Raw genomic sequence first — 24,481 nt, 5'->3', positions numbered from 1 at the left:
ACGCTACATGTAACCCAGCTTTTCCGTCTTTATAAGTAGACTTTGTTTACTTTTCTGCTTGTAACATGCACTTGACATGTGGAGTTCTCTGCGGAAGCTAGCTAACCGGATGTAGATTGGGACTGCGTGTTCTAAATGAGTTTGTTATCGTTAACTTTCCAAAAGTCTTAAAAATACATGAAAACTGAAATGGTTTTTGATCATCATTTAAGGTTAGGCTAATTTATTTTAACTAGGCAAGTCAGTTAAGAACAAATTCTTATTTACAATGAGAGCCTACCAGGGTACAGTGGGTTAACTGCCTTGTTCAGGGGCAGAACAACAGATTTTTATCCAGCAACCTTTTGGTTACTGGCCCAATGCTCTAACCACTAGGCTACCTGCCACCAAGTGTTTGCAGTGTGGTTAAGGTTAGGTTGAAAATTAGATTTAAGAAGAGCAACTGTAGAAATGGGTGTGGTTTATGACTTTGTGGCTGTTTAAACCAGTGACGACCCCAAACCTTGCGGTGGCGCTGTCGCGCACCAATAATCAACTGAAGAATACGAAAAACACGGAAGTTACCTCGAAAGCGCCAAAAATCGAAATACCAGACGTGAAATAGTTAGCTACTTGTTTGCTCCGTAGTCAACAACACAATTTCAGGTAATCAAACTACTCATTGCAAAGACGTTATACTAAGAATCACTGTTTGAATAATCTAGCTTTAGACATTTATAACGATTATGTGTAGGACAAAGTAAGCAAGGTAGCCAAGTTAGCTACCTGGGCTAACGTTAAATAGTGAATAGTTAACGTTAGCTAGTTAACGTTAAAGCAGATAAGTTAAAATGTACTGATATGAATAATGGTAGTGTACCGTAGCCAAATACCCAAGTAAAAACATTGATCTGAATTTGAATTGCTTGTTGATTCAGTTTAAAAAATGTTTTTCCTAGTAACAATGACGGAGAACACTTTCCCAGTGTATAAAGTGGACGCCATCGTAACCTTTTTCCGCACTGAGGTCCTTACCGGGCAGGAGGCTAAACATTTCACTAAGAACGACCTTGCCCCGAGCCCAAAGGTAATACACGTTTTTAAATTAGCATGAATATGACTGCATGAGTTCTCCAATAACACACACAGAGGTTGTATTGTGTATATGACTCATATGAAAGTGATAATTTATTTGCAGCTGCCAATGTTGGTAGTGTAATACAATGTTGTTGTCCCCATTGTAGCCAGATGCAGTACAGAGACTGTACATGAGGATACTGCAACTCCTGTACCGCTTCAAGCCTGAGTGTCATTACATGGTATGTACACTTACACTACAAATACATTTTTATTGGTCACATACACATGTTTAGCTTATTGTGGATGTAGCGAAATGCTTGTAAATATATGGTTGTACATATTTAAACGCACACATTACTTTTAATCAATACAATACACTACTGTTCAAAATGTTGGGGTCACTTAGAAATGTTCTTGTTTTTGAAAGAAAAGCGTTATTTTGTCCATTAAAACACTGTACACGTTGTTAATGTTGTAAATTACTATTGTAGCTAGAAACGTCTGGTTTTAAATGGAATATTTACAGAGGCCCATTATCAGCAACCATCACTCCTGTGTTCCAATGGCACGTTGTGTTAGCTAATCCAAGTTTAGCATTTTAAAAGGCTAATTGATCATTAGAAAATCCTTTTGCAACTATGTTAGCACCGCTGAAAACGGTTCTGATTTAAAGAAGCAATAAAACTCCTTCTTTAGACTAGTTGAGAATCTGGTATCTGGAGCATCAGCATTTGTGGGTTCGATTTGTGGGTTCATCGCTAAAACTACGGGCTCGGGAGAGACGAAGGTCGAAAGCCACTTTAGAGTGTTTTCTATCAAAATCTACCAGTTATATGCATATCATATCTTCTGGGCCCGAGAAACAGGCCGTTTAATTTGGGCATGCATTTCATCCAAAATTCCGAATACTGCCCCCTACCCTAGAGAAGTTAATCGGCCAATTTAAAAAATACAAATAAATTTAAAAAAGAAGGAAAGTAAAGTTTTATATGTACACACACACACATTTTTGTAATAATGACAATTGCAACAATACTGAATGAACAATGAACACTTTTATTTTAACTTAATATAATACATAAATAAAATAAATTTAGTCTGAAATAACATGAGAACATATGTTAAAACGAACCACCAGCTTTCATGGGTCTTCAATATTCCCAGTTAACAAGTTTTAGGTTGTAGTGCAGAAAGCAGAGCTTGTCTGCATGGTCCCCTGTCAGTCTGCTCCTCCGCGAAACACAGAACTTATTTGAAGTAGATCAAGACATTCTCTATGGAAGACATGAACGGTAAAATAACGAAGGAACCCCTTTCAAGTTCAGCCGCAAGTTATTACAGGAATTATAACGCGTCGACTATTTCTCTCTAAACCCTATACCTTTGACTAATCCGGAAACTATTACCTCGAAAACAAAACGTTTATTCCGTTCCGTATTTTATCTAACAGGTGGCATCCATGAGTCTAAATATTCCTGTTACATTGCACAACCTTCAATGTTGTCATAATTACGTAAAATTCTGGCAAATTAGTTCGCAAAGAGCCAGGCGGCCCAACATGTTGCATATACACTGACTCTGCGTGCAATGAACGCAAGAGAAATGACACAATTTCACCTGGTTAATATTGCCTGCTAACCTGGATTTCTTTTAGCTAAATATGTAGGTTAAAAAATATATACTTGTGTATTAATTTTAAGAACGGCATTGATGTTTATGTTTAAGTACACATTGGAGCAATGACAGTCATTGATTGATTGATTTTTATAAGATAAGTTTAATGCTAGCTAGCAATTTACCTTAGCTTACTGCATTCGCGGCACAGGCAGGCTCCTCGTGGAGTGCAATGTAATCAGTGTTAGAGCATTGGACTAGTTAACTGTAAGGTTGCAAGATTGGATCCCCCGAGCTGACAAGGTTAAAAATCTGTCGTTTTGCCTCGTTCAGGGGTTCCTAGGCCGTCATTGAAAATAAGAATGTGTTCTTAACTGACTTGCCTCGTTAAATAAAGATTAAATAAAGGTGTAAAAAATAAAAACGGCAAATCGGCGCCCAAAAATACCGATTTCCAATTGTTATGAAAACCTACTACCTACAGTTAGGATATGAGTCAATACCTACTACCTACAGTTAGGATATGAGTCAATACCTACTACCTACAGTTAGGATATGAGTCAATACCTACTACCTACAGTTAGGATACGAGTCAATACCTACTACCTACAGTTAGGATACGAGTCAATACCTACTACCTACAGTTAGGATACGAGTCAATACCTACTACCTACAGTTAGGATACGAGTCAATACCTACTACCTACAGTTAGGATACGAGTCAATACCTACTACCTACAGTTAGGATACGAGTCAATACCTACTACCTACAGTTAGGATACGAGTCAATACCTACTACCTACAGTTAGGATACGAGTCAATACCTACTACCTACAGTTAGGATACGAGTCAATACCTACTACCTACAGTTAGGATACGAGTCAATACCTACTACCTACAGTTAGGATACGAGTCAATACCTACTACCTACAGTTAGGATACGAGTCAATACCTACTACCTACAGTTAGGATACGAGTCAATACCTACTACCTACAGTTAGGATACGAGTCAATACCTACTACCTACAGTTAGGATACGAGTCAATACCTACTACCTACAGTTAGGATACGAGTCAATACCTACTACCTACAGTTAGGATACGAGTCAATACCTACTACCTACAGTTAGGATACGAGTCAATACCTACTACCTACAGTTAGGATACGAGTCAATACCTACTACCTACAGTTAGGATACGAGTCAATACCTACTACCTACAGTTAGGATACGAGTCAATACCTACTACCTCCAGTTAGGATACGAGTCAATACCTACTACCTACAGTTAGGATACGAGTCAATACCTACTACCTACAGTTAGGATACGAGTCAATACCTACTACCTACAGTTAGGATACGAGTCAATACCTACTACCTACAGTTAGGATACGAGTCAATACCTACTACCTACAGTTAGGATACGAGTCAATACCTACTACCTACAGTTAGGATACGAGTCAATACTTTGTAGAAGCACCTTTAGCAGCGATTATAGCTGTGAGGCTTTCTGGGTAAGTCTCTAGAGCTTTTCACACCTGGATTGTACAATATTTGCACATTTATTCTTTATAAAATTCTTCAAGCGCTGTCAAGTTGTTTGTTGATCATTGCTAGACTGCCATTTTCATGTCTTGCCATTAGATTTCCAAGCAGATTTTAAGTAAAAACTGTAACTAGGCCACTCGGGAACATTCAATGTCTTCTTGGAAAGCAACTCCAGTGTATATTTGGCCTTGTGTTTTAGGTTGTTGTCCTGCTGAAAGGTGAATTTGTCTCCCAGTGAGCGTTGGAAAGCAGACCGAACCAGGTTTTCCTCTAGGATTTTGCCTGTGCTTAGCTATTTTCTGTTTCTTAAAAAAAAAAAAAAAACTCCCTAGTCCGTACTGATGACAAGCATACCCATAGCATGATGCAGCCATCACCATGCTTGAAAATATGAAGTGGTACTCAGTAATGTGTTGGATTTGCCCCAAATATAACGCATGTTTTGGAATATTTTTATTCTGTACAGGCTTCCTTCTTTTCACTCTGTTATTTAGGTTAGTATTGTGGAGTAACTAAAATGTTGTTGATCCATCCTCAGATTTCTCCTATCACAGCAATTCAACTCTAACTATTTTAAAGTCCCCATTGGTCTCATGGTGAAATCCTGAGCGGTTTCCTTCCTCTCTGGCAACTGGGGGATATTCAATTTTTGCTTATTAAAAATGTTGACCCATTCTTTGAAAGGCATTGGAAATCCTCCCTTGTCTTTGTGGTTGAATCTGTTTGAAATTCAGTGCTTGACTGAGGGAACTTACAGATAATTCTATGTGTGGGATACAGAGATGAGGTAGTCACAGTGAGTTCACGCAACTTATTATGTGACTTGAACTTATTTAGAGGTTGAATACTTATTCACTCAAGACATTTCAGCGTTTCATTTTTAATTAATTTGTAACAATTTCTAAAAACGTAAGTCCACTTTGACACTTTCAGGTATTCTGTATAGGCCAGGGACACAATCTAAATGTAATCAATTTTAAATTCAGGCCATATCACAAATGTGGAAAGTCTAGGCCTGTGAATACTTTCTAAAGGCACTGTATGTACTGCATGTACTGTACTGTATGTATGTGATTAATCCGAGCCCTGTTATTTCTATCTGATGTGTTTCCCTACAGGTCCCATTCTCTGAGAACATCCAGCATCCCCAGCTCCATGAGTGGCCCACTGCTGTCATGAGTGTCTACCTGAGGATGTGAGTTGTTGTCTACCTGAGGATGGGAATTGTTGTCTACCTGAGGATGGGAATTGCTGCTGTTAATGATGTTGTCTACCTGAGGATGCCAATTGTCGTCGTCTACCTGGGATTTGCTTATAACTGATCTGTGAAACTGATTCCACACTGTTAGAAATGTTTTAAGTGTGAATCTGTCATAATGTTCTAACTGTGTGGAGTCAGTTTTTTACTATGGATCCCTGGTGGATGGCTCGGGGTCATGGAGATGTATTTGTATTTATTGTGGATCCCCGGTGGATGGCTCGGGGTCATGGAGATGTATTTGTATTTATTGTGGATGGCTCGGGGTCATGGAGATGTATTTGTATTTATTGTGGATGGCTCGGGGTCATGGAGTTGTATTTACTATGGATCCCCGGTGGATGGCTCGGGGTCATGGAGATGTGTTTATTATGGATCCCCGGTGGATGGCTCGGGGTCATGGAGATGTATTTGTATTTATTGTGGATCCCCGGTGGATGGCTCGGGGTCATGGAGATGTATTTATTATGGATCCCTGGTGGATGGCTCGGGGTCATGGAGATGTATTTATTATGGATCCCTGGTGGATGGCTCGGGGTCATGGAGATGTATTTATTATGGATCCCTGGTGGATGGCTCGGGGTCATGGAGATGTATTTATTATGGATCCCTGGTGGATGGCTCGGGGTCATGGAGATGTATTTATTATGGATCCCCGGTGGATGGCTCGGGGTCATGGAGATGTATTTATTATGGATCCCCGGTGGATGGCTCGGGGTCATGGAGATGTATTTGTATTTATTGTGGATCCCCGGTGGATGGCTCGGGGTCATGGAGATGTATTTGTATTTATTATGGATCCCCGGTGGATGGCTCAGGGTCATGGAGATGTATTTACTATGGATCCCCGGTGGATGGCTCGGGGTCATGGAGATGTATTTGTATTTATTATGGATCCCCGGTGGATGGCTCGGGGTCATGGAGATGTTTTTGTATTTATTGTGGATGGCTCGGGGTCATGGAGATGTATTTGTATTTATTGTGGATGGCTCGGGGTCATGGAGATGTATTTGTATTTATTATGGATCCCCACTAGCTGCTGCTAAGGCAGAAGCTACTCTTCCTGGCGTCCAGTAAAAATTAAAGCAGTATAATATACATTATAGTAACATTTTTAAACATGAAAATACATTTCCCAACAGATTTCACAGTACAGTAAGTCCCCAGGGTTAGGGTCAGGCCACTAGTCTACTACTACACACTATCCAGGTGTGTAGGGTGTTTGTTGGGTGTGTTTTGTGTACCTGTGAGTGTGACTTCACAGTCCTTGCTGTTCCATAAGGTGTATTTGTATTATTTTTCTCCATATTCTACTTCTTGTATGAGTTACTACTGCTTGTATGAGTTACTACTGCTTGTATGAGTTACTACTGCTTGTATGAGTTACTACTGCTTGTATGAGTTACTACTGCTTGCATGAGTTTTAGGGCTCCCGAGTGGCTCAGCGGTGTAAGGCATCTCAGTGCTAGAGGCATCATTACAGACCATGGTTCGATTCCAGGCTGTATCACAATCGGCCATGATTGGGAGTCCTATAGGGCGGGGCACAATTGGCCCAGCGTCGTTAGAGTTTGGCCGGGGGAAGGCCGTCATTGTAAATAAGTAGTAGTACAGGTGCGACAAACTAGGGCCTGCAGGACCTGCCTTGTTGATAGTGCTGTTAAGAAGTTAGAAACTAGGGTCTGTAGGACCTGCCTTGTTGATAGTGTTGTTAAGAAGGTAGAAACTAGGGCCTGTAGGACCTGCCTTGTTGATAGTGTTGTTAAGGTGGAAACTAGGGCCTGTAGGACCTGCCTTGTTGATAGTGTTGTTAAGAAGGTAGAAACTAGGGCCTGTAGGACCAGCCTTGTTGATAGTGTTGTTAAGGTAGAGCATCGCTTTATTATGGACAGATTTCTCCCCATCTTAGCTACTGTTGCATCAATATGTTTTTACCATAACAGTTTACAATCCAGGGTTACTCCAAGCAGTTTAGTCTCCTCAATTTCCACATTATTCATTACAATATTTAGTGAATGATTTGTCCCACATACAATGCTTTTAGTGTTTGAAATATTTAGTACTAACTTATTTCTTGCCACCCATTCTGAAACTGACTGAATCTCTTTAAGTGTTGCAGTGACTTCACTTGCTGTAGTAGCTGACCTGTATAGTGTTGAGTCATCCGCATACAAAGACACACAGGCGTTACTCATAGCCAGTGGTAGGTCATTAGTAAATATTGAAAAAAAGTAAGGGGCCTAGACAGCTGCCCTGGGGAATGCCTTATTCTACCTGGATTTTGTTGAAGAGGCTTCCATTAAAGAACACCCTCTATATTCTGTAAGACAGAACTCTTTATCCACAATGTAGTTGGGGGTGTAAAGCCATAACATGTACGTTTTTCCAGCAGCAGACTATCATCGATCATGTCAAAAGCCGCACTGAAGTCTAACAAGACAGCCCCCACAATAATTTTATCATCAATTTCTCTCAGCCAATCATCAGTCATTTGTGTAAGTACCATGCATGTTGAATGCCCATCCCTATAAGCGTGCTGAAAGTCTGTCAATTTGTTTACTGTAAAATAGCATTGTATCTGGTCAAACACAAAGTTTACTAAGGGTTAGTAACAGTCTGATTGGTCTGCTATGTGAGCTAGGGGGCGGCAGGGTAGACTAGTGGTTAGAGCGTTGAACTAGTAACTGAAAGGTTGCAAGATCGAATCCCCGAGCTGACAAGGTACAAATCTGTCGTTCTGCCCCTGAACAAGGCAGTTAACCCACTGTTCCTAGGCCGTCATTGAAAATAAGAATTTGTTCTTAACTGACTTGCCTAGTTAACTAAAGGTAAAATAAATAGTAAAGGGTGCTTTACTATTCTTGGGTGGAAGAATGACTTGCTTCCCTCCAGGTCTCATGGTACACACTTTTTTTGTAGATTGAAGAGAGAGCAAATAGGAGTGGCAATATCGTCTGCAGTAATTTTCCATCCAAGTTGTCATTGTTGATAGATCCCCCCCCTCTTCCACACTCAATTTACATAATTCAAAGTTACAGTGCTTGTCTTTCATAATTTGGTCAGTTATACTTGGATGTGTAGGTTTTGCATGTGTTGCTGGCAAGTTATGCCTAAGTCTGCTAACCTTGCCAATTAAAAAAATCATTAACCCTTAGCCTACAATTGCCGCACTCTGAAGAAATTGATTTAACATAATTTAAAAATCCCAGGTTGTAGGCACTGGTTACAGTTTGAAGGTTTTTCTTTAGTGGGCAGCTTGATGAAAGCCAGTCAATATTTAGGTCACCACTGTGTATTGCTACAACTGTATCATTAAAGGTATTATCCAAGTGAGTTTCAGAAAGAGTATATGAATGTCATCTGTTACAAGCAAGTGATTTCATCAACCTTGTTTCTTAGGCTACATATGTTCATGTGGGCTATTTTTTGCACTTTTCTTGATTTGTTTTAAATTGTTTTATTGTTGTCACAGTGTGAATCAATTATACTGTTTTAACAGTGCGGAGCCGGTTCTACTGTTTTAACAGTGCGGAGCCGGTTCTACTGTTTTTCATCCTGTATGTGTCTTCTGTTCCAGGCGTCAGTTCCTGCGGATGTGCTATGTGTATGACTTCTCACTGAATGACCTGCTGGCTCCCAGTGAGTATGAGCTGTCTGAAAGAGCATCTACACTACTTCTGTCTTCTTCAGCTGACTGGTGCCAAGACATTGCAGTGGAAGGGTTATTTTCACCATATGACCTAGCAGATATTTGTCTCACGTTGAGGATGTCACCTGGCTGCTGACGGAAACTGAACGTCCATCTTGGTCAAGTTCCTGCCCAACTACATTGAATTGCATCAATTAGTGATGTACCGATTCACTAATATGCATCGGTCCCAGGTTCAAATGTTTCAGATATGAGCGCGGAAGCACAAACTCTCCGACGGTAGCATGCAAGGTTACGAATCTCCGTTTCACTAAAATGTTTTGCTCCAATTGCTTTCTTTCTACCTTCCGGAAAATACCTCTGCGTCCTCTCCTTCAGTGTTGAACTAAGCATGTCATTATATTGACAGTCATTGATCTACAAGTCATTTTGCCGAACAACAACAGGCAATATCAGTCAAACTGTGCCGCTTCGCCCGCTGACCAACGAGCCTGATCTGGCACATCTGCAGGTCACCTTCAACATTCAAATGTTGGTGAAATGGCTTGCGCAAGATTAGGCTTTATTAGTTGAGTGACAACCAAAGTCATTTGCTAGGTTATTTTTGTTATCAAATGCGCCGTTGAAAATGGTGTTTTACCTGAATATAATGTTCAGGTTCACCACCAGCAATACTTTGGTAGTATTGCTCCAAACAATCAGTATACATGGTAGTATTGCTCCAAACAATCAGTATACATGGTAGTATTGCTCCAAACAATCGGTATACATGGTAGTATTGCTCTAAACAATCGGTATACATGGTAGTATTGCTCTAAACAATCAGTATACATGGTAGTATTGCTCCAAACAATCGGTATACATGGTAGTATTGCTCTAAACAATCGGTATACATGGTAGTATTGCTCTAAACAATCGGTATACATGGTAGTATTGCTCTAAACAATCGGTATACATGGTAGTATTGCTCTAAACAATCGGTATACATGGTAGTATTGCTCGAAACAATCGGTATACATGGTAGTATTGCTCGAAACAATCAGTATACATGGTATTTTTGAAATATTGTTTTTGTAGAGGAGCTTTAACATTGCAAATAGATTGTATTTTCATCAATGTAATTGTCTGCATAATTTCCAATCTCCTGGATATAAATATTTTTTCCCCTTCTATATATGTGTGTATATGTATATATATATGTGTGTGTGTGTGTTTATATACATATATATATATACACACACACATAAAGGAGCTCCTTAAACTTGACCTGAAAAAAAACATCTGTGTGAGTTTTAGCAACCGTATCTCCAACTTTTTAGCCTGTCTCCTTTCTGGGGAGGCCTTTTGGTAGGCTGGCATTGTAAATAATCATTTGTTTTTAACTGACTTGCCTAGTTAAATTGAGCTCAGGTGCATTCTGTTTCTATTGATCATCCTTGAGATGTTTCTACAACTTGATTCACCTGTGGTAAATTCAATTGATTGGACATGATTTGGAAAGATCCACAGCATGTTAGAGCAAAAACTAAGACATGAGGTCGAAGGAATTGTCCGTAGAGCTCCGAGACAGGATTGTGTCGAGGCACAAATCTGGGGAAGGGTACCAAAAAATGTCTGCAGCATTGAAGGTCCCCAAGAACACAGTGGCCTCCATCATTCTTAAATGGAAGAAGTTTGGAACCACCAAGACTCTTCCTAAAATGGAAATGCATGTCAGAGCAAAAAGCAAGCAATGAGGTCGAAGGAATTGTCCATAGAGCTCCGAGACAGTAACTTAAATGGAAGAAGACTCTTCCTAGAGCGGGCTGCGCAGCCAAACTGAGCAATCGTGGGAGATGGGACTTGGTCAGGGAGGTGACCAAGAACCCGATGGTCACTCTGACAGAGCTCCAGAGTTCCTCTGTGGCGATGGGAGAACCTTCCAGAAGAACAACCATCTCTGCAGCACTCCACCAATCAGACCTCTATGGTAGAGTGGCTAGATGGAAGCCACTCCTCAGTAAAAGGCACATGATTGCCCACCTAAAGACTCTCAGACCATGAAAAACAAGATTCTCTGGTCTGATGAAACCAAGATTGAACTCTTACCCGAATGCCAAGCATCTCGTCTGGAGGAAACCTGCCACCATCCCTACGGTGAAGCATGGTGGTAGCAGCATCATGCTGCGGGGATGTTTTTCAGGGACTGGGAAACTAGTCAGGATCGAGGCAAAGATGAACGGAGCAAAGTACAGAGATCCTTGATGAAAACCTGCTCCAGAGCGCTCAGGACCTCAGACTGGGGGCGAAGGTTCACCTTCCAACAGGACAACGAGCCGAAGCACACAGCCAAGACAATGCAGGAGTGGCTTCAGGACCAGTCTCTTAATGTCCTCGAGTGGCCCAGCCAGAGCCCGGACTTGAACCCGATCGAACATCTCTGTAGAGACCTGAAAAAAGCTGTGCAGCAACGCTCCCCATCCAACCTGACAGAGCTTGAGAGGATCTGCAGAGCGGAATGAGAGAAACTCCCCGAATACAGGTGTGCCAAGCTTGTAGCGTCATACCCAAGAAGACTCAAGGCTGTAATCACTACCAAAGGTGCTTCAACAAAGTACTGAGTAAAATGTCGGAATGCTTAGGTAAATGTGATATTTATGTTTTTTTTTTATATATATACACTACTGTTCAAAAGTTTGGGATCAATTAGAAATGTCCTTGTTTTTGAAAACAAGAAAAGCAAAAAATGTTGTCCATTAAAATAACATCAAATTGATCAGAAATACAGTGTAGACATTGTTAACGTTGTAAATGACTATTGTAGCTGGAAACGACTGGTTTTTAATGGAATATCTACATAGGCGTACAGAGGCCCATTATCAGCAACCATCACTCCTGTGTTCCAATGGCATGTTGTGTTAGCCTTTTAAAATCATAAACTTAGCTAATTGATCATTAGAAAACCCCGTTTGCAGTTATGTTGTCCTGATTTAAAGAAGCAATAAAACCGTCCTTCTTTAGACTAGTTGAGTATCTGGAGCATCAGCATTTGTGGGTTCGATTACAGGCTCAAAATGGCCAGAAACAAATAACTTTCTTCTGAAACTCATCAGTCTGTTCTTGTTCTGAGAAATTATGACTTTAACATGTGAGAAATTGCCAAGAAACTGATGACCTTGTACAACGCTGTGTACTACTCCCTTCACAGAACAGCTCAAACTGGCTCTAACCAGAATAGAAAGAGGAGTGGGAGGCCCCGGTGCACAACTGAGCAAGAGGACAAGTACACTAGTTTGAGAAACCGACGCCTCACTAGTCCTCACCTGGCAGCTTCATTAAATAGTACCCGCAAAACACCAGTCTCAACGTCAACAGTGAAGAGGCGACTCCGGGATGCTGGCCTTCTAGGCAGAGTTGCAAAGAAAAAGCCATATCTCAGACTGGCCAATAAAAATAAAGATTAAAATGGGCAAAAGAACACAGGCACTGGACAAAGGAACTCTGCCTAGAAGGCCAGCATCCTGGAGTCGCCTCTTCACTGTTGACGTTGAGACTGGTGTTTTGAGGGTACAATTTAATGAAGCTGCTAGTTGTGTAGACATTGATTAAAAATACAATATAAATAAGGGACAAAACACGCATCACAACAAGAGAGACCTAAGACGACAACATAGCATGGTAGCAACACAGCATGGTAGCAACACAACATGGTAGCAACACAACATGGTAGCAACACAGCATGGTAGCAACGCAGCATGGTAGCAACACAGCATGGTAGCAACGCAGCATGGTAGCAACGCAACATGGTAGCAACGCAGCATGGTAGCAACACAAAACATGGTACAAACATTATTGGGCACAGACAACAGCACAAAGGGCAAGAAGGTAGAGACAACAATACATCACGCAAAGCAGCCACAACTGTCAGTGCCAACATACTGACTCAACTCCAGCCACTTTAATAATGGGAATTGATGGAAATTTATGTAAAAATGTATCACTAGCCAGTTTAAACAATGCCACTTAATATAATGTTTACATACCCTACATTACTCATCTCATATGTATATGTATATACTGTACTCTATATCATCTACTGCATCTTGCCATCTTTATGTAATACATGTATCACTAGCCACTTTAAACTATGCCACTTTATGTTTACATACCCTACATTACTCATCTCATATGTATATACTGTACTCTATACCATCTACTGCATCTTGCCTATGCCGTTCTGTACCATCACTCATTCATATATCTTTATGTACATATTCTTTATCCCTTACACTTGTGTGTATAAGGTAGTAGTTGTGGAATTGTTAGGTTAGATTACTTGTTGGTTATTACTGCATTGTCAGAACTAGAAGCACAAGCATTTCGCTACACTCGCATTAACATCTGCTAACCATGTGTATGTGACAAATAAAATTTGATTTGATTTGAGTAAGAGTGTCCATGATTGTGTCTTTGAATGAAGAGATAAAACTGTCCAGTGTGAGTGTTTGTTGCAGCTCGTTCCAGTCGCTAGCTGCAGCTAACTGAAAAGAGGAACGACCCAGGGATGTGTGTGCTTTGGGGACCTTTAACAGAATATGACTGGCAGAACGGGTGTTGTATGTGGAGGATGAGGGCTGCAGTAGATATCTCCGATTGGGGGAGTGAGGGTCGAGGGTGACAGAGCACAAATGAGGGTCACACGCTGTCTCACAACCTCCATCAGCAGCACATTTACAATGGGAAATTAATGTTTCTGCAACAAATGTTAGTGCATTGCATCAATTCATTCCTTTAATTAAACCGAATAGATTCAAACTAAAACGTATCGTATTCGAGCGCCCGTGTATTAGAGGTCGACCTCTACCATGTATCGAATCTTCTTGAAAGGGAAAGCGTCAATCGATGGTTGTGTGCCATGTCATCGACTGTGCAGTCCGAAACCAGATGGCTAATTCATATGATGTGGTTAGCTGATATGTTAAATTCCTATCCAGGTCCATCACTCTTAGGTAACCTTCCAATCTCCCTGTCTATCCTTCCTTTACAGAGGTGAAGAGGACGGTGACCATCCTGAGTGGCATCATGAACTACCTTCACTTCAGGAAGCAGAGGCTGGATATGACTATGGGACACCAGGAGAGATTTGTAAGTCTGACTGAGACACATTATCCCCTTCTGCTCGGTTACCACTGAGACACATTATCCCCTGCTGCTCAGTTACCACTGAGACACATTATCCCCTTCTGCTCAGTTACCACTGAGACACATTATCCCCTGCTGCTCAGTTACCACTGAGACACATTATCCCCTGCTGCTCAGTTACCACTGAGACACATTATCCCCTGCTGCTCAGTTACCACTGAGACACATTATCCCCTACTGCTCAGTTACCACTGAGACACATTATCCCCTTCTGCTCAGTTACCACTGAGACACATTATCCCCTGCTGCTCAGTTACCACTGAGACACATTATCCCCTGCTGCTCAGTTACCACTGAGACACATTATCCCCTGCTGCTCAGTTCCCACTGAGACACATTATCCCCTGCTGCTCAGTTACCACTGAGACACATTATCCCCTGCTGCTCAGTTACCACTGAGACACATTATCCCCTGCTGCTCAGTTACCACTGCAGAGCATGTTGTCAGAGACGAGACTTTCTGTGCTGTGAGGGTAGGCTATATGGTGTAACAACAGAATGTTGGATGGTTGCACTAAAAAGCATTGTACCAGACTAGCTGCATTGTGTTGTAAGACTAAACACCACTAAGTGTTTCATTGTGTGCTTCATTAGTATGGTACTGTAACAGTAGTGTCTGTACTTGGTGATTAGTATGGTACAGTAGTGTGAAGGGTAGGGTACGGTAGTGTGTAGGGTACGGTAGTTTGAAGGGTTCGGTGGTGTGAAGGGTACAGTAGTGTGAAGGGTAGGGTACAGTAGTGTGAAGGGTAGGGTACAGTAGTGTGAAGGGTAGGGTACAGTAGTGTGAAGGGTAGTGTAGGGTACGGTAGTGCGAAGGGTAGGGTACAGTAGTGTGTAGGGTACAGTAGTGTGTAGGGTACAGTAGTGTGAAGGGTACAGTAGTGTGAAGGGTAGGGTACAGTAGTGTGAAGGGTAGTGTAGGGTACAGTAGTGTGAAGGGTACAGTAGTGTGAAGGGTAGGGTACAGTAGTGTGAAGGGTAGTGTAGGGTACGGTAGTGCGAAGGGTAGGGTACAGTATAGAGGTCGACCGATTATGATTTTTCAACGCTGATACCGATTATTGGAGTGCCAAAAAAAGCCCATACCGATTAATCGCTCGATTTTTTTTAAAAATTATTATTAATTTTTTAATTTGTAATAATGACAATACTGAATGAACACTTATTTTAACTTAATATAATACATCAATAAATCAATTTAGCCTCAAATAAATAATGAAACATGTTCAATTTGGTTTAAATAATGCAAAAACAAAGTGTTGGAGAAGAAAGTAAAAGTGCAATATGTGCCATGTAAGAAAGCTAACGTTTAAGTCCCTTGCTCAGAACATGAGAACATATGAAAGCTGGTGGTTCCTTTTAACATGAGTCTTCAATATTCCCAGGTAGGAAGTTTTAGGTTGTAGTTATTATAGGAATTATAGGACTATTTCTCTCTATACCATTTGTATTTCATTAACCTTTGACTATTGGATGTTCTTATAGGCACTTTAGTATTGCCAGTGTAACAGTATAGCTTCCATCCCTCTCCTCGTTCCTACCTGGGCTCGAACCAGGAACACAATGACAACAGCCACCCTCGAAGCAGCGTTACCCATGCAGAGCAAGGGGAATAACTACTCCAAGTCTCAGAGCGAGTGACGTTTGAAACGCTATTAGCGCACACCCCGCTAACTAGCTAGCCATTTCACATCGGTTACACCAGCCTAATCTCGGGAGTTGATAGGCTTGAAGCACAGCGAAGAGCTTCTGGCAAAACGCAGGAAAGTGCTGTTTGAATGAATGCTTACGAGCCTGCTGGTGCCTACCATCGCTCAGTCAGACTGCTCTATCAAATCATATACTTAATTATAACATAATAACACACAGAAATACGAGCCATTGGTCATTAATATGGTTAAATCCGGAAACTATCATTACGAAAACAAAACGTTTATTCTTTCAGTGAAATACAGAACTGTTCGGTATTTTATCGAACAGGTGGCAACCTAGGTCTAAATATTGCTGTTACATTGGACAACCCTCAATGTTATGTCATAATTATTTAAAATTCTGGCAAATTATTTACGGTCTTTGTTAGGAATAAATGGCCTTTCAACAGTTCGTAACGAGCCATGCTGCCCAAACTGCTGCATACACCCTGACTCTGCTTGCACTGAATGCAAGAGATGGGACACAATTTCCCTAGTTAATATTGCCTGCTAACATGCATTTCTTTTAAAACCGCTAGCGGGATCAAATTCGACAGCATCCGGTGAACTCGGAGCGCGCCAAATTCAAGTGTCATACATGATTCTTTAGCTTAGAATCTTGGTAATCGAACTGCGTTGTCAGATTTCAAAAAGGCTTTACGGCGAAAGCATAGCATTCGATTGTTTGAGGACTGAGCCCCACAACAACATCCTTTTCAAACCAGCACAGGTGACACAAAATAGCGATAAAATAAATCACTTACCTTTGAAGATCTTCCTCTGTTTGCAATCCCAGGGGTCCCAGCTACACAATGAATGTTCGTTTTGTTCGATAAAGTCCTTCTTTATATCCCAAAAACGCTGTTTAGTTGGCGCCATTGAATTCAATAATCCAATCCTTCAACATGCATACAAAGGATTCCAAAAAGTTACCAGCAAAGGTCGTCCAAACGAGTCAAACAATGTTTTTTATTAATCCTCAGGTTGTCTAATATCTAAATAAACGATAATATTTCAGACGGTTTTTTCTATGTTCTATTGCAAAGGAAAAGAACGAAGAGCGTGCCCACGTTCACGCGCGCAAAAAGACTTGGAACGACTACAAATACTTCTTCATTTAAAAAAAGAACAAGCCTAAAACCTTGTATAAAGACTGACATCTACTGGAAGCCATAGGAACTGCAATCTGGGAGGTGGAAATTAGATCTTTCAATAGCATTGCATTGGAAGTCATTCTGAGCTCCATTTTCTTTTCCTGGATTGATTTTCCTCGGGTTTTCGCCTGCTATATCAGTTCTGTTATACTCACAGACATTATTTTAACAGTTTTAGAAACTTCAGAGTGTTTTCTATTACATGCATATCCTAGCTTCTGGGCCTGAGTAACAGGCTGTTTACTTTGGGCACGTCAGACAGGCAGAAATTCAGGAAACTAGCCTTACTCGCAGAGAGGTTAACTACATATGCAGGTTAAAAAATGTATACTTCTGTGTATTGATTTTAAAGAAGGCATTGATGTTTATGGTTAAGTACATTTGTGCAACGATTGTGCATTTTTCGCGAATGTGCTTTTGTTAAATCACTCGTTTGACGAAGTTGAAGTAGGCTGTGATTCGATGATTAATTAACAGGCACCACATTGATGATATGCAACGCGGGACAAGCTTGTTAACTTCTTGTCAATATGGGGGCGCTGTTTCCCCATTGGAATAAATAGTGCCCAAATTAAACTGCCTCGTACTCAATTCTTGCTCGTACAATATGCATATTATTATTACTATTGGATAGAAAACACTCTCTAGTTTCTAAAACCGTTTGAATTATGTCTGTGAGTGAAACAGAACTGGACTTAGAGCAATTTTCCTATGAGGATTTGAAAATGCTGAAATCTGCTCGCTGTTCCCAGAACAGTTTATTAATTTGCCTGTCCTCTATTGGTTGAGATGCACTGCATACGCCTTCCCCTGGGTGTCAGCGAATAGAGGGACTTGAAATGGAGTCTCTAGGCAGATCTGAAAGTTTATAAATTGCTTGGAAACGAGGTGTCCCCTCTTTTGACTCTTCGCTCTGACGCAGGGAGGATCTTGGCATGTCGTGCTAGAAGCTCCTGTTTTAGCTCTTAGATATATCCGGCTCTGTTTTTATTCGATATAGGTGTTAAAGACATCATAATGTTGTTATTTTAAACCGAGTTATATCAGTTTATGTCAGTATATTGCGATTTTCGGGTATTTCATTTCCTGGCGTTCTAGGGGGTTGGGTATCTCTCTCTCGCATGCGAATGTTTACTGCTAATTGCAGCGTTGAAGAGGACGTTATACAACCTAGCAACGATTCTTTTGGACAAAGGACACCTTTCCCAAGATTCTGATGAGAGTTCATCAAAAAGTAAGAACTATTTATGCTGATAATTCGTTGTTCTGTTGAAAAATGTCATGCATAAGCTGCCATTAATTGCAGTGCAGCCTCGCTTTATCGCACGCTGTATTTTGAAGTAACGTTAATTTTAAAAATGTATGCCAGCGATTGCATTAAGAACTAATTTGTCTTTCAATTGCTGTCCAACCTGTATTTTTTAGTCAAGTTTTGGAATAGTTACTGATTAGAATAGGTGCCTCTTCAAAGATTTCTCCTGACATTTTCTGGGCAGCTTTGCTACTTTTCTCATTGTATAACCACGATTTGTGGCGCTAAATATGCACATTTTCGAACAAACTCTATATGAATTGTGTAATATGATGTTATAGGACTGTCATCTGAAGAATTCTGAGAAGGTTAGTGAAAAAATTAATATATTTTGGTGGTTTATACGTTATCGCTATTTTTGCCTTGAATCAATGCTGTTGTGATGTTTGCTATTGTGGTAAGCTAATATAACGCTATATTGTGTTTTCGCTGTAAAACACTTAGAAAATCTGAAATATTGGCTGGATTCACAAGATCTGTGTCTTTCATCTGATGTACGCTGTGTATTTTTAAGAAATGTTTTATGATGAGTAATTAGGTAATACACGATGGTCTCTGTAGTTATTCTAGTCGCTTTGGTGAGAGTTGTGATGGTGGCTGCAATGGTAAACTATGATTTATACCTGAAATATGCACATTTTTCTAACAAAACATATGCTATACAATAAATATGTTATCAGACTGTCATCTGATGAAGTTGTTTCTTGGTTAGTGGCTATTTATATCTTTATTTGGTCGAATTTGTGATAGCTACTGATGGAGTAAAAAATGGTGGAGTAAAAAAGTGGTGTCTTTTGCTAACGTGGTTAGCTAATAGATTTACATATTGTGTCTTCCCTGTAAAACATTTTAAAAATCAGAAATGGTGGCTGGATTCACAAGATGTGTATCTTTCATTTGGTGTCTTGGACTTGTGATTTCATGAACATTTTATTATATGATATCCCTGTGGCTTTAGGCTAGGCTATGCTAGTCAGCTTTTTTGATGGGGGGGATCCGGGTTTGGGAGGTGTTAGAGGTTAACCTAGTAATATCATCAACCATGTGTAGTTAACCTAGTAATATCATCAACCATGTGTAGTTAACCTAGTAATATCATCAACCATGTGTAGTTAACTAGTGATATCATCAACCATGTGTAGTTAACTAGTAATATCATCAACCATGTGTAGTTAACTAGTAATATCATCAACCATGTGTAGTTAACCTAGTAATATCATCAACAATGTGTAGTTAACCTAGTAATATCATCAACCATGTGTAGTTAACTAGTAATATCATCAACCATGTGTAGTTAACTAGTAATATCATCAACCATGTGTAGTTAACCTAGTAATATCATCAACCATGTGTAGTTAACTAGTAATATCATCAACCATGTGTAGTTAACCTAGTAATATCATCAACCATGTGTTGTTAACTAGTAATATCATCAACCATGTGTAGTTAACTAGTAATATCATCAACCATGTGTAGTTAACCTAGTGATATCATCAACCATGTGTAGTTAACCTAGTGATATCATCAACCATGTGTAGTTAACCTAGTAATATCACCAACCATGTGTAGTTAACCTAGTAATATCACCAACCATGTGTAGTTAACCTAGTAATATCACCAACCATGTGTAGTTAACCTAGTAACATCATCAACCATGTGTAGTTAACCTAGTAATATCATCAACCATGTGTAGTTAACCTAGTAACATCATCAACCATGTGTAGTTAACCTAGTAATATCATCAACCATGTGTAGTTAACTAGTGATATCATCAACCATGTGTAGTTAACTAGTAATATCATCAACCATGTGTAGTTAACTAGTGAATATGTGAAGATTGATTGTTTTTTATAAGATAAGTTTAATGCTAGCTAGCAACTTACCTTGGCTCCTTGCAGCCACAAGGTCCTTTTGACGCTGCACTCGCGTAACAGGTGGTCAGCCTGCCATGCAGTTTCCTCGTGGATTGCAATGTAATCGACCATAATCAGCGTCCAAAAAGTCTGATTACCAATTGTTATGAAAACTTGAAATCAGCCCTAATTAATCGGCTGACCTCTAGTACGGTAGTGTATGCTACGGTAGTGTATGCTACGGTAGTTTGAAGGGTACGGTAGGGTACTGTATGGTAGGGTGTGGTAGTCTGAAGTGTACGGTAGTGTGAAGGTGTATGGTACGGTAGTGTGAAGGGTACGGTAGTGTGAAGGGTACGGTAGTGTGAAGGGTACGGTAGTGTGAAGGGTACGGTAGTGTGAAGGGTACGGTAGTGTGAAGGGTACGGTAGTGTGTAGGGTACGGTAGTGTGAAGGTGTATGGTACGGTAGTGTGAAGGGTAGGATAGTGTAGGGTACGGTAGTGTGTAGGGTACGGTAGTGTGAAGGGTAGGGTAGTGTAGGGTACGGTAGTGTGAAGGGTAGGGTACGGTAGTGTGTAGGGTACGGTAGTGTGAAGGGTGCGGTAGTGTGAAGGGTGCGGTAGTGTGAAGGGTGCGGTAGTGTGAAGGGTACGGTAGTGTGAAGGGTACGGTAGTGTAGGGTACGGTAGTGTGTAGGGTACGGTAGTGTGTAGGGTACGGTAGTGTGAAGGGTACGGTAGTGTGTAGGGTACGGTAGTGTGTAGGGTACGGTAGTGTGTAGGGTACGGTAGTGTGTAGGGTACGGTAGTGTGTAGGGTACGGTAGTGTGTAGGGTACGGTAGTGTGTAGGGTACGGTAGTGTGACGGTGTATGGTACGGTAGTGTGTAGGGTACGGTAGTGTAGGGTACAGTAGTGTGAAGGGTACGGTAGTGTAGTGTGAAGGGTACAGTAGGGTACGGTAGTGTGAAGGGTACGGTAGTGTGAAGGGTACGGTAGTGTGAAGGGTACGGTAGTGTGAAGGGTACAGTAGTGTGAAGGGTACGGTAGTGTGAAGGGTACGGTAGTGTGTAGGGTACGGTAGTGTGAAGGGTACGGTCGGGTAGTGTGAAGGGTGCGGTAGTGTGAAGGGTGCGGTAGTGTGAAGGGTACAGTAGGGTACGGTAGTGTGAAGGGTACGGTAGTGTGAAGGGTACAGTAGTGTGAAGGGTACGGTAGTGTGAAGGGTACGGTAGTGTGAAGGGTACGGTAGGGTACGGTAGTGTGAAGGGTACGGTAGTGTGAAGGGTACGGTAGTGTGAAGGGTACGGTAGTGTGAAGGGTAGTGTAGTGTGAAGGGTAGTGTAGTGTGAAGGGTACGGTAGTGTGAAGGGTACGGTAGTGTGAAGGGTACGGTAGTGTGAAGGGTACGGTAGGGTACGGTAGTGTGTAGGGTACGGTAGTGTGAAGGGTACGGTAGTGTGTAGGGTACGGTAGTGTGTAGGGTACGGTAGTGTGTAGGGTACGGTAGTGTGTAGGGTACGGTAGTGTGTAGGGTACGGTAGTGTGTAGGGTACGGTAGTGTGAAGGGTACGGTAGGGTAGTGTGTAGGGTACGGTAGTGTGTAGGGTACGGTAGGGTAGTGTGTAGGGTACGGTAGTGTGTAGGGTACGGTAGTGTGTAGGGTACGGTAGTGTGAAGGGTACGGTAGTGTGTAGGGTACGGTAGGGTACGGTAGTGTGAAGGGTACGGTAGTGTAGGGTACGGTAGTGTGAAGGGTAGGGTAGTGTAGGGTACGGTAGTGTGAAGGGTACGGTAGGGTATGGTACGGTAGTGTGAAGGGTACGGTAGGGTGCGGTAGTGTAGGGTACGGTAGTGTGAATTGTACGGTAGTGTGTAGGGTACGGTAGTGTGAATTGTACGGTAGTGTGTAGGGTACGGTAGTGTGAATTGTACGGTAGTGTAGGGTACGGTAGTGTGAATTGTACGGTAGTGTGTAGGGTACGGTAGTGTGAATTGTACGGTAGTGTGTAGGGTACGGTAGTGTGAATTGTACGGTAGTGTGTAGGGTACGGTAACAGTAGTCTGTTCTCGTTGTTTCAGAGAGAAGACATGGACAAGCTTCAGGCTTACTCACGAGGAACTAAAGACGCTCAGAAGAAAATGGACAAGCTGACGTAAGTGTTGAACGAGTGAAGGAGATGATGCCACAAGACTATTGAGATGCAGCCCTGGAAGATGAAACGGTCTGTAGTGCATTAGACTATTGAGATGCAGCCCTGGAAGATGAAACGGTCTGTAGTGCATTAGACTATTGAGATGCAGCCCTGGAAGATGAAACGGTCTGTAGTGCATTAGACTATTGAGATGCAGCCCTGGAAGATGAAACGGTCTGTAGTGCATTAGACTATTGAGATGCAGCCCTGGAAGATGAAACGGTCTGTAGTGCATTAGACTATTGAGATGCAGCCCTGGAAGATGAAACGGTCTGTAGTGCATTAGACTATTGAGATGCAGCCCTGGAAGATGAAACGGTCTGTAGTGCATTAGACTATTGAGATGCAGCCCTGGAAGATGAAACAGTCTGTAGTGCATTAGACTATTGAGATGCAGCCCTGGAAGATGAAACGGTCTGTAGTGCATTAGACTATTGAGATGCAGCCCTGGAAGATGAAACGGTCTGTAGTGCATTACACTATTGAGATGCAGCCCTGGAAGATGAAACGATCTGTAGTACCTCTGACCTCTGACCCCTCTCCCCTCCTCTCTCCAGTACCATCCCCCCAGAGCAGCAGGCTGAAGCGAGGGAATTGGACTCTGCTCTCTCTGACCTGCAGACCAACACCATGCACCAATACCAGGAAGTGGTAGGTACTGTGCAGTACTCCACCAGGTCATATTCATTAGGAACCATACGGAAGAAAAGACAAACGGGGAGGGACTATGTGGACTTGTTCAAGAAGAAACTTTTATGTTTTGTTTCAGAATGCTATCAATGAGAATATTGCAGAGTGGAAAACTGAGATGGCAGAGAAGTCCCAAAAATTGGTACGTTATGATCAAGCTGAAGAATGCTTTGAAATGTTAAAATGATTATCCTACGACTAAAATGTGTGTCTGTCAGACCCAGCTGAAGGTTGATGTGGCCACTCTGAAGGAGAACATTGGTAAGCTAAAGTCTCAGATCGTTGAGTCTCCTGAAGAGATGAAGATTCAGATGGAGAAGATGAAGGAAAACGTGAAGAACATCAAGCTGGCCATCGAGACGGCAGACGAGCGTCTGGTAGGGCTGCAGAGTAATGTCCAGGGTGTGACTCACAGCGAGGCGGACATCCAGCTGATATTTAAACTGCTGCAGGACCTCCAGAGCTCCATGAACAAGACCCAACAGCACCAGGTAGAGGTTAGTATTGTTGTTAGACCCAACAGCACCAGGTAGAGGTTAGTACTGTTGTTAGACCCAACAGCACCAGGTAGAGGTTAGTACTGTTTGTTAGACCCAACAGCACCAGGTAGAGGTTAGTACTGTTGTTAGACCCAACAGCACCAGGTAGAGGTTAGTATTGTTGTTAGACCCAACAGCACCAGGTAGAGGTTAGTACTGTTGTTAGACCCAACAGCACCAGGTAGAGGTTAGTATTGTTGTTAGACCCAACAGCACCAGGTAGAGGTTAGTATTGTTGTTAGACCCAACAGCACCAGGTAGAGGTTAGTACTGTTTGTTAGACCCAACAGCACCAGGTAGAGGTTAGTACTGTTTGTTAGACCCAACAGCACCAGGTAGAGGTTAGTACTGTTTGTTAGACCCAACAGCACCAGGTAGAGGTTAGTACTGTTTGTTAGACCCAACAGCACCAGGTAGAGGTTAGTACTGTTTGTTAGACCCAACAGCACCAGGTAGAGGTTAGTACTGTTGTTAGACCCAACAGCACCAGGTAGAGGTTAGTACTGTTGTTAGACCCAACAGCACCAGGTAGAGGTTAGTACTGTTGTTAGACCCAACAGCACCAGGTAGAGGTTAGTATTGTTGTTAGACCCAACAGCACCAGGTAGAGGTTAGTATTGTTGTTAGACCCAACAGCACCAGGTAGAGGTTAGTACTGTTTGTTAGACCCAACAGCACCAGGTAGAGGTTAGTATTGTTGTTAGACCCAACAGCACCAGGTAGAGGTTAGTATTGTTGT

At 41.7% G+C, this 24,481-nt stretch overlaps 1 protein-coding gene across 1 annotated transcript; it reads left to right on the top strand.

The window, feature by feature from the left end:
- Positions 1–537: 537 nt before the first annotated feature.
- On the top strand, positions 538–23,700 carry nuf2 (UF2 component of NDC80 kinetochore complex; the record flags this gene model as incomplete). Its single annotated transcript, XM_038985650.1, has 10 exons — positions 538–645; positions 939–1,066; positions 1,224–1,298; positions 5,336–5,412; positions 9,053–9,114; positions 14,151–14,248; positions 22,401–22,474; positions 23,071–23,164; positions 23,283–23,345; positions 23,422–23,700. Coding segments are annotated over exons 2-10 (945 nt in total), but the record flags the coding sequence as incomplete, so codon positions are not given.
- Between the last annotated feature and the right edge of the window lie 781 nt (positions 23,701–24,481).

Source organism: Salvelinus namaycush, unplaced genomic scaffold (genome assembly GCF_016432855.1).
Source record: "Salvelinus namaycush isolate Seneca unplaced genomic scaffold, SaNama_1.0 Scaffold361, whole genome shotgun sequence".
NCBI classification, from domain to species: Eukaryota; Metazoa; Chordata; class Actinopteri; order Salmoniformes; family Salmonidae; genus Salvelinus; species Salvelinus namaycush.
Note: the sequence above shows the minus strand (reverse complement) of the source record. Positions and strands in the feature narration are given on the sequence as shown.